General features: G+C 38.9%; 1 protein-coding gene across 1 annotated transcript in view; it reads right to left on the bottom strand.

Moving 5' to 3' along the window:
* LOC109848028 (acetate/butyrate--CoA ligase AAE7, peroxisomal-like) overlaps nucleotides 1-11,873 on the bottom strand; it is a 53,083-nt gene that overhangs the window by 40,914 nt on the left and 296 nt on the right. Inside the window, 2 exon segments of the mRNA XM_020417288.1 lie at nucleotides 8,695-9,285; nucleotides 11,806-11,873. The exon segment at nucleotides 11,806-11,873 is cut by the window's right edge and continues 296 nt beyond it. Of these exon segments, the coding sequence (XP_020272877.1) occupies nucleotides 8,695-9,285; nucleotides 11,806-11,873 (659 nt within the window).

Below are 11,873 nucleotides of genomic sequence, written 5' to 3'. Positions count from 1 at the left end.
TTCAACATGATATTAGAGCAACCCTTATCAACACTAAAACCCTATCTCCTAATCCTAACAAATTCAAATCTTAATCTAAGAATAACCCTCATATCTTTTAGTTCAAAATCTTTATAAGTAGTTTATATCCTATATTTTGTAACTTAACCTAACTCTATAACCTAACTCTACTCAAAATGTACAGAAATAAAGACGGCAAAAGTTCATTATTCATCTAATCCTAAGCTCTCTTAAATAGATATTAGGAGGATATTACAAAATACATATGAGATAAAATCATATCTAATCATATCTCACAATATCTCATGATATCTACTGTCTTAATACTAATAATATCTAATACTCCCTCTCAAGCTGGAGCATATATACTATATATGTCCAGTTTGCCTGGAATACTTAAAGACAAGAAAAGTGTAGTCACAATAAGTAAAATCCTAGGTGGGCAGTTAGTAGAAACACCATAGGCAAATAAGCTAGTAGAAACACCCTAAGCGGATCAACTAGTAGAAACCCTAGGCATGTCAGCTAGTAGAAACTCTATTTAGTTAGCCAGTAGAATCAATAAGGAAAAAAACACTTGATTGATCAATCGCTCGCTCGGTCGCCTAATCTTTGTTTAGACGCCCTTCAACAAGAAGATGACTTTAAGTGGAGGTCGAGTCAAAGAGAAAACAGTAGCGATTGTTAGAGTAACCCGAGTATGAGGAGGCAGAATGAACAGTAACTTTACTATTAGTCAAGTGATGAATAGGGATCCCACTACTGTTCACACTCTGCTGAACATTTTTTTTTTTTTTTGGAATAGGGGTTTTTTATGAGGATTTAGAAATTGATGATCTTGAAGTAGTTGTTGAAGCTAAAGTATGAAGCTACCGAGAGGAAGCATGAAGGTGGTGCAAACCCCCTCGGCAGCCCCGAGGCCGAGTAAGAAGAAAAATGTCTCTCTAGGATCAAGAATGCTCTGGTACCATGTAGATAAATAGAAAAAATCAAAGATATTATTCATTTAACTCTAACCTCTCTTAAATAGATATTAGGATGAAATTACAAAATAGGTATTAGATAAAATCATGTCTACTCGCATCTTACAATTATCTCAATAATATCTCAATACTAATAATATATAACAAAATACTATACAAATATGTTTGTGTGAGTGTGTGTGATCCTAACTAAAATTCTATAAATAAATAAAAAAACCTCTCCTCATCACATGTCTTGTTGCCCCTAGTCTAACCGCACACCAAGCACTTATTTCACCAAGACTTAATATGATAATACTAAACTAACTAGCTAGCCTAACTAATTATCTTATATAATCTCCCCTTACCCAAACCTATATAAACCTCTCTAATCCTAGCACAACCCTTCACCATCAAAACCCTACACCATCTGTTGCCACCTCTCCATGCGAGGCTCAAACCAAACCGAGTACAGTACCAACTTCTTCTATCCATGGCTGCTACCTCAAGCTTGATTCTCCCCTTTACTTGTCCTCTACAGCCATTGACCTCCTATGCTTGCATGGCCAAACAAATGCCTCCTCTTCCCCTTGTGTCCGCCAAGGAACCAACCTCACAAACATCCCTTTTATTGTCAAGCCCAATCACCTTCCCTTCATGCGCAGGAAACCACTAAGAGACGAGATAGATGGCAGAAGGCAGGAGTCATAGGGAACAAGATCTCAGAGTTGCCAACGCAAATAAACATAACAGCGTTAGCTTCAGTGACAGTTTTATGCCCACGATGGTAAAATAGTGTCGGTAGGTGTTATCTCCCCTATTCCTTTATTCGTTGAATTCCATCTTTTGTATTGGTTGTTTATGCGTCATTACTTGATTTTTGTTGTCTCTTTTATTCCATGAAGTCGACATATAGTTTTGTTTATCCCCCGTAATTTAATATTTAGATTTCAAATTATTATTAATAAAATGGTGAGACTAAATGAAAGAATTTAAAGACATAATGTAAAAACCCTAAAGTGTTACGCATCAGAACGAGTAGCGGAGCATGATGGATGATGATACGATGAAGCAACGCGCCAGCCGGTCTACACTACAGATCTGACCAACCGGTGGACTATCACAAGTATCTGGTCAGTCTGACTGACCAGTATACCACCAGAGTTTTGTATGCATAGCTTAATTGTTCTATATAGTGGTTTAACTGGATGTTTAGTGTCCTTAATACAACAATAGATAACCATATGATGTTTACACTAGAAATGACATGAAATGTAGACATATAACATATATAACATAGTGTGTGGCAATTGCCGGTAATAGATAATGTGACTGGACTTTAATACATGCCATGTGTCCCTACATAGATTGTACATGATGACGAACTATAGTACAGAAATATCGGGCATGTCTTCAAAGCATGGTATGCTGAGATGAATGGAAATGAATGAAATGATCAAATGGTAAATCAGTTATGAATTAAAACAGGTTGTGTGATGTACAACTTGGGGATGACATAGGAAGCCGGGGTGACCCATGTACATAGTTTCTCATATTGAGACACACCCACACCACGATTATAGGCATGGGAGTTTTTATTATGGTTATATAATCTGAGGGATTCCAGATATAGCCGCATGGCAGCGTTCATTATAGATGCCGTGGTTCCCTCATAGATCTATTATTGATGTGGTGAGGGCTCTTTGCATCTCAAACCACTGGGTTCAGTGTAGAACATTATCTTGTACAGTCACTCAATAAAATATGATAAAATGATGGGGGGTTTTAATTGGAGAACAGTAAATGAATGACTCATTGGTAGGGTAGGGGCATTGTTAGATTAAGTCTATTGGGTATTGGGTTAATGGGCTGTGACCCGTTAACCATACCCCTATTTGTATGACTATATATATATCTCTCTAGTATCTGAATAAATTAATGAAGTTAGGGTTTTTGCTCTCTCAATTATCTCTTTCTACATGGTATCAGAGCTTGAAACCCTAGCCGCCATAAACCCTCATTCAAAAAAAAACCCTAGCCGCCGCCGCCTTTTCTCCTTGCCGCCGGCACTACCGCCACCACTAGCCGTGCCGCTACAGTACCCGAGCCGCTACAGTAACCACGCGTCGCTACAGTGCCGCGCCGTTTGTTTTGTTCCTTCTTTTTCCATGGCCTTGAATAGGTGATTCAAGGCCACACATGACCCGATCCGGTCATCTACTACTGTCTATTTTTTTGATCTGCTCTTAGTCTATGTTTAAAGAACAGATCTCTACTACTGCCCTGATTATTTGACTACTATCTGCCTACCACTATTGTGCAACAATGTCGGAAACAGATCTCTCCTCCTCTTCTACATCTCCCTCTGCTGCTGCTGGTCAGACTTCTGCGCCCAAGGTAGTCTTGGGGACTACAATAAAATTGAATGGTACAAACTATCTACTCTGGGCTCAGGCTTTCCGCATCTTCATTGGCGCTCAGAGCAAACTTCCACATCTTCTGGCCTCTCCTCCACCCACCACAGATCCCACCTACAGTTCCTGGCTCTCGTCTGATTATTGTGTTATGACGTGGCTCCTCAACAGCACGGAACCACAGATTAGTAGCAGTGTTATGTTCTTAACCACTGCGAAGGAGATGTGGGACAGCCTGAAGATTATGTACGGAAATGAGAAGAATGCTTCCCGTGTATTTGAGATTTATGAGCGACTGTTTACGCTCAAACAAGGAGATAGATCAGTTCCGGAGTTCTTTGATGAGTTAAAGGGACTGATAGACGAACTGGAGATGTATCAGCCTGTAGTAGCTGATGCAGCGACGCTGTTGGGATATCGCCGTGACTTGGCAGTGTCCAAGTTTCTTTCTGGATTGCACCCTAACTTGCAGTCCCAGGTGAGAGGACAGATATTGGGTGGAGATACCATCCCCTCACTGACTGCTACATTCTCCAGAGTCATGCAGGTCTCTACTGGTGTTTCTTCTGATACTTCTGCACCGTCTCCACCTTCAGTGGATCAGTCTGCCATGTTCTCTAGTAGAGGCAGAGGCCGCGGTCGTGGTCGTGGTCGTGATTCTTTGGGAGGACGTGGCTCTTTTAGTGGGAGACAGGGTGATTCTGATAGGGGTTCACGTCAGTGTGGTCATTGTGGGAGGACCTATCATATTTCTGAGAAATGCTGGGAGAAGTTTGGTCGTCCTCAATGGGCCCAAGTAGCCGATGCCGAGTCGACTCGCTCACCTATTTCTACTATTATTTCTAGTAATCCAGCTACTACTGTTCCCACTGTTCAGATTTCTCAGGCAGATTATGAGAGGTTACGCCAGCTAGAGATCTCTCAGAACAGTCCTTCGGCTACTCATGCATCCTCTTCAGGTATGGATGCTTACATAGCTTCTCCTCATGAACCATGGGTACTAGATTCTGGAGCCTCATCCCATATGACAGGTATAAAGGATCGTTTTGTCTCTTTACATCTTTCTGATAAGTTTTTCTCTATTCGCATCGCTGATGGTACACTTTCTCCAGTTCTTGGTGCTGGAGTAGTTCATGCTACTTCCTCTTTGAAACTCACTGATGTGTTATATGCTCCTAAATTCCCTGTTAGCTTATTATCCATTAGCAAGTTTACAAAGCACAATAACTGTAAAGTCACATTCTTTCCTTCTTATTGTGTTTTTCAGGACCTAGCAACTGGGATGACGATTGGCTCGGGGCATGAGAGAGGAGGTATGTACTATTTGGACGATAGTGTGCCGGGTGCTGGTCTTGTTGCAGCACAGCCTGATTCTACCTTACTGTGGCACTAGCGTCTGGGTCATCCTTCACTACAGAAACTTAGAACTTAGATCGGTAGTTACTGTTCAGTCTTCCCTTTCTTCTTTAGGTTGTGAGTCATGTGAACTGGGTAAACACCATCGTGCTTCTTTTCAGAGTCGTGTCGATAAACGCAGTAGTTTTGCGTTTGAGTTAGTTCATTCTGATGTCTGGGGTCCTTGTCGTGTTCCCTCTGTGAAGGGTTTTCGATATTTCATTGTTTTTGTTGATGATTTCTCTCGCATGACTTGGCTATATTTGTTGAAAGAGAGGTCTGAAGTCTCGCATGTTATTAAACTTTTTTATAATGAAATAAAAACCCAGTTCTCTACTTCTGTTCATATTCTTCGAATTCTCTGTGATTCCCCGTGTCTTTGGTTCTACGTGTTTTGTTCAGGATTTAACTGCTGGTTTGGATAAGTTGTCATCTAGATCCATCAAATGTGTTTTTGTTGGATACTCTCGTACTCAAAAAGGATATAGGTGTTATCATCCGTCTACCAGGAAATATTTTGTGTCTGCTGATGTTACCTTTTTTGAGTCTGTCCCATATTTTTCCTCTGGTTCCACTACCTCTGTCAGTCCACAGGTGCCACTACCTTCTACGGCTCCCACTACTATTCCGGTATCTGCTCCTGAGGCTACTGCACCAAAGCCTCTACTGACATACTCTCGCCGTCCTAAAGTACATACACCTGTCTCTGCTCTCGCCGTCCTAAAGTACATACACCTGTCTCTGCTCTCGCCGTCCTAAAGTACATACACCTGTCTCTGCTCCTGCTGACTCTTCTTCTCCAGCTGCAGGTCCATCTCATGTCGAGCCTCATATCTCTTCTGACTTAGATGTTCCTATTGCTCTTCGTAAAGGTAAACGGTCTTGCCCAAAATATCCTATCTCTCTTTTTGTCTCTTATGACCGTCTCACCTCATCATTTCGTCAGTTTGCTTTGTCATTGTCCACTATATCTTTACCCAGGTCACATGAGGAAGCTTTGTTAGTACCCGCCTGGAAACAGGCTATGGATGAGGAGATGAATGCACTGCTTTCTAGAGGGACTTGGGATTTGGTCTCTCTACCTGCTGGAGCGACTGTGGTTGGCTGCAGATGGGTGTATACCTTGAAATATCGTCCTGATGGGTCTGTTGATAGATATAAAGCTCGCCTGGTTGCTAAAGGATATACCCAGACATATGGTATTGACTATTTTGAAACCTTTTCTCCCGTTGCTCGTCTCAACTCCATCAGAATTCTTTTCTCTCTGGCTGTTAATATGGATTGGGCGATGCACCAACTAGATGTGAAGAATGCTTTCCTTTATGGTGATTTGGACGAGGAGGTTTATATAGAGCAACCTCCTGGGTATGTTGCTCAGGGGGAGAATCTTATCTGCAGGCTAAGAAAGGCCATCTATGGGTTAAAGCAGAGTCCTCGAGTTTGGTTTGATAAGTTCAGCAAGGTTATTTCTAATGTTGGTTTTCAACGTTGTCAGTCTGATCACTCTGTCTTTTTTCGACGCACAACAACTGGTTTGGTTATTTTAGCCGTATATGTTGATGATATTCTGCTGACTGGGAGTGACTTTGTTGCCTTAGCTGAGACTAAGGACTATCTAAACCGTCATTTTGTCACTAAGGACATGGGAAAGCCAAAGTATTTTCTTGGGATTGAAGTTGCATATAAAAAACATGATCTATTGTTGTCTCAAAGGAAGTATGTGCTAGATTTACTACAAGAAGCAGGTCTCTTGGACTGCAAACCTGCAAGCACTCCAATGGAGGCTGTTGACATTAGTAATATTTGTAAGGGGTTATGTGTAAGTTGTGTAGGGCCTATATAAGCCCAAGAGATCTCCTAATAGGGTTAAGGGTTTGTATTATCAACTGAGGCAAATGTTGATTTGTGGCGTGATGATACCTCTCTACTAGATGATGCTGCACGATATAGGAGACTAATTGGAAAGCTAATATATTTGACAGTTACCAGACCTGATATTACTTTTGTAGTAGGTGTGCTGAGTAGATTTATGCACAAACCTAGAGAGGTTCATTGGACAGCAGCTCTGAAGATTTTGGCATATGTCAAAAGTTGTCCTGGCAAGGGATTGTTATATAAGAAGCATGGGCATACTCACATTTCGGCTTTCTCTGATGCTGGCTACGCAGGAGACATGGGAGACCGAAAGTCAACCTCAGGATTTTGTACTTTTGTTGGAGGTAATCTTGTGACTTGGAGAAGTAAGAAATAAGATGTAGTATCACGATCTAGTGCAGAGGCCGAATATAGAGCAATGGCTCACACTGCTTGTGAGATGGTGTGGCTAAGAAAGTTTATGACAGAGCTTGGTTTTGTTCAGTCTGGACCCATGCCAATGCATTGTGACAACCAGTCTGTCATTTATATTGCACAGAATCCTGTGTTTCATGAGAGGACAAAACATATTGAAGTTGACTGCAATTTTGTCAGAGATGCTTGGAAGAAGAAGATAGTATCTCTCACATTCACTCCGTCCTCACAACAACTTGCTGATATTCTTACCAAGGCTACTTCTTCAAAGGTGTTTTCTACTATATGTGACAAGCTGGGCATGGTGGATATTTATGCTCCAGCTTGAGGGGGGGTGTTAGATTAAGTCTATTGGGTATTGGGTTAATGGGCTGTGACCCGTTAACCATACCCTATTTGTATGACTATATATATATCTCTCTAGTATCTGAATAAATTAATGAAGTTAGGGTTTTTGCTCTCTCAATTATCTCTTTCTACAGGCATGATAAAGGATTCCTAGACCGCATCGGCCCATTGCCATAGAGCCTTAAAGACCGACCTGCCTCTCTTTCGAATGAGTTTTCTATCTTTACATTCTAAAAAGACTACTATAATAATACTTAATAGGAATTCGATAATTCATACACAAGACATTCAGGATGGTACTAAGTGAGTGTTACACAAACGACTGCTTCTTATTTTAAGAGTGGCCATTCTTACTTATATGTGGACTGGTATGTCTTTTTAGTTATAATGTTGTTCAGTCAAATATTACATTACTTCAATTTGAGTTCATGTCACTCTTCCTTTATTTTCTTCTTCTTCGGTTACACCTACTAGGATTGCTCTGACAATTCGTTTGCATTGGCGGTGTTGAGGATGGTTGTAGGCTCAAGAGATCAAATTAGACCCCATATATGTAAAGTTGAGATTAGTTTATGTTTTGGGTGGGCCTATAACCCACAGGTTAAATAATTAATAAGCTTTATGTTTCGAGTTAATAACTCAGTGTGTTCATCGTTCAAATAGTAATAAAATACCTTAAATATAAACAGTTGGAACTAATAAAATAATAGAAAATAGCTAGTTAGCAGACTTTAAGTGCACTTTATTGGAAGGTTTAGAGTACCAATAGATGCCCCGGGGCATGACAACAATCCACAAAGGTTCAGAATATAAACTTACAAAAATCTGAGAAATTCCTAAGAAGTTCAAAAGCACTAAGGAAATTTTCAAACTAAAACTGCTGTGTATGGGAACTAGCATGGGAAAGATGGGAACTACAAGTAAAGCAATATTTGACAAGGACTAACATCATTAATTGATAATCAATGTATTACTGTAGTAAGCCATGGAATCTATAAATACTCATTCACGTTACCACGTGAAGAAGGTACTGAAAGCTCATATAAAATTTGACCATCGAAGAATTAATCAGAAATATTTCAGGGAATCATGTTGCACGCACGGGTGTGGTGCATGTGGATGATACATGAGGTTTCACATATTGAAAAGTATCAATTTCAAGGACTTTGAGCAAAAGCAGATAGGGATATCCAATCAGAAATCCTCTCACAGTTAGACTAACATAGGAAATTATGCGGGCAAGTATAAGATGACTTCAATAGAGGGATATGATATTAAAGACGTACCTGACGAAGACACACATTTGTCCCACAGAAAGCTGCCATACCCCAAGTATAACCCCATCCATTGCAATGGAACATGGGCAGAGTCCACAAGTAGGTAGCACCTTCATTCATTCCCCATATAAGTGGAGCACTTAGAGACATAAGATAAGCACCCCTATGATGCAGCACAACCCCCTTTGGGCTTGATGTTGTCCCTGAGGTATAACCTAATGCAATACTCTGCCACTCATCTTTTGGTGGTTTCCAGGAAAACTCGGGATCACCAGTTTGCAGAAACTTCTCATATTCAATAGCACCTTTACTTAGGGCATTCCTTAGAGACCCAGGGTCACAACTTTCATCACCTATGACGATTAGAAGTGGGGGCCTGAATGCATTTTTCTTCTTGTTTGCTATAATCTTCAAAGACTCTTCTGCTAGGGGGAAAAATTCTTGGTCTACCATAACAACCTCAGCTGATGAATGATCCAAAAGAAAAGCGACAGTTGAGGCATTTAGCCGGATGTTGACACAGTTCGCTACTGCTCCAGCCATAGGAACCCCAAAATGAGCTTCATACATTGCCGGGATATTTGGTGCAATAACTGCTACCTGACAACAAAACCAGTTTGTCATCTACCCAATCATATCTACAATATGCTAGAAAGTATGACCTTACATATATCAATTAAATATACATTTAAACAAAGAGAAAGTAGATAAAGGTTACAAAGTTATATCATACAACCCTCTCCTCTTCTACCTCTTCTACCTTGTTGAGCAGATTAGGTGTTCTGAGTAACAACTGTTGTTCCAATGAAAGAAAAATTGTAAAAGTCCCATATTCTAAGAGATCAATCAACAAATTAGAAAATTATTTCAGCAATACAGGTGATATACTTATCACCTATATTCTGGAATTACTACAGAACATCCAACCAAAGGGGTAAAAACAAAGGAAACAGGATGAAGAATTTGCAAAGGGAAAGAAAGCAGTGAAATATCAATCAACAGTAACCAACCAGTAGCCAATCCCATGTTAGCTATTAAAAACTTTTCAGATTTAAGGATATACAAAAATATATATTAGTGATCCACATGAGTGCTCATTTTACGAACAATAAATTTCGTCTAACTTTAACGAGGTATTAAAATCCATTCACATATTTTCCTATATATGGATATCCTTGGTTAACATGGATAGGTATTTGAATTTTGAAACTATATAAAACTTCAGGCACATTACATACTAACAGATTAAGTAACTTAGCCTAAGTTTCACATATGGGAGTTACGTTTCCATACATGTATACTCTAGTACCTAAAATATACAGTTCAATTGTGATCGCTACAATCATAAGCGACAACAGAATATTATTCATTAAGCAAATATGCTACAATGGCGCTAGGGTTTAACAGGAAGTTAATATGAGCTTATGTTAGAAGGTACACTTTTGAGTGCTCCTCTTGTATTGTAAAACCAGGTTTAGGTTTATCACACCCCTGGCTAAATTTTGGTACAAATACATAAATAAATAAATAATATGGCCTCTAGTAGTAGATAAACTATCATAGTTTTAGATTTTTAGGCACAGTCTTTCAGGTGATTATACATCTGGTAGCAACACAGTAGCTTCATTAGATAATACTTAATAGTTAACATTAACCCCAGTAGCTACTTTCAACCTCAATTATTAAGGGAGTAGAAAACACTACTTAATGCTGAGCAGCTCAGCACACGTATAAAAAATTTCTGTACTAACTAATTATGCCTCGTAAGCCTATATTGTCTAATTTGTGTACAAAGTTCAGCTTTGCTACAGGGACCCAAAATATGGGACCAATAGGGGGGACAAGTGAGGTGTCTCCCTCCTATTGGATAATGAGTTATATGTCTCATTAGCCTACAATATATCTTGCAATTATTAAAAGTAAGGGATGTCCAAAATCTTTGAGCCAAGTAATTCACTAGGTACCTACAAAAATAGGTTGCCTCATTGTAAAATATTTCTTTCTATTTCTCTTTTTTCCCCCTCGAGCAACAAGAGGACCATAGGTCAAAAACCCTAAAGTGAAAAATTAACAAAAGGAAATATTCACATAACCATGACATCATAGTAAAGGAGACACCAATTAAGACAGCAACAGAAATCAAAGCTTACAAACTTCGGTCCACTTCACAGAGATCTTCGTCCTTAACAACAATTTTTCTGTCACTTCAATAATAACCTCGGTATGAATACTTATCTCCACAAGTCAAAGCAGATCCAACTCTTACAATTAGAGATAAATTCGAGATTTAATTTTCCACAAGAGGAATTGAAATTTTCGCTGAATCTTCATAAGGTCCACATCTATTGAATTTTGTTTGTTTTTTTTTTCCAATTGCATCCTGTGATTTGTCAATTTAAACTAAAAATAACTAATTAGTTCTTTAATCTACAATTGAGAAATAGGCGGTGACTGTTTCTACACTTTAACGAAAACAATATATATAACTTTTCTCATGTCTTACACATCAAGAATCTATCTTTTGTTTAAAGTTATCTTTTTAGGCATCTTGCATAATTGAGTTTTTACTAAAACTAGACTTCAGATTAAATTATTGAGCTAATAACCTGTGTAAACAAACAGAGTCTAGTTGGGGGGAAATAGATTTTTGAGGAAAATTTTACAATATTCTTCTTTTTCCAGTAAATTCTTATAAGAATATTAATTTAAGATTCATGAATACTACAATTTGAAATTAAATGTCCTAGCTGGTTTTTTTTTAATAAATCAAAATCAAAACCCATAAAAAAAATAACGGAGAACAGCTAAACATCATTTTCCAAATGAAATTTTTCCGCGGGGGGGGGGGGGGGGGAATTAAAAAACCATCGGGGTCAAGAGTTTTATTTTAAAAAAATCTCAAGAACTACAACTTGGCTCTCATAATTTTCTTCTTTTTCCTAAGAAATTCCTATAAAAATGTCAAGCTAAGAATACTTGAAATTCAAATGGAATAATTGATTTTACATATTATAAAAGAAAATAAAAAAACAGATCCACTGAGCTAAACAGTTACCAAAAATAGAAAACATGAAGGGAAAAAAGAGGAAATTGCTAAAAATAGGTAGCTTTTATGAGTACCGTGCATCCGTTTCCGATTTGACGGCGAGAGAGGGCGGAGGCTAAACGGCGGCACCTGCGATAAGTGT

This window comes from Asparagus officinalis, chromosome 7, assembly GCF_001876935.1.
Source record: "Asparagus officinalis chromosome 7, Aspof.V1, whole genome shotgun sequence".
In the NCBI taxonomy this organism is placed as follows: Eukaryota; Viridiplantae; Streptophyta; class Magnoliopsida; order Asparagales; family Asparagaceae; genus Asparagus; species Asparagus officinalis.
The sequence above is the reverse complement of the archived record's forward strand: the minus strand, read 5'-3'. Positions and strand labels throughout refer to the sequence as shown.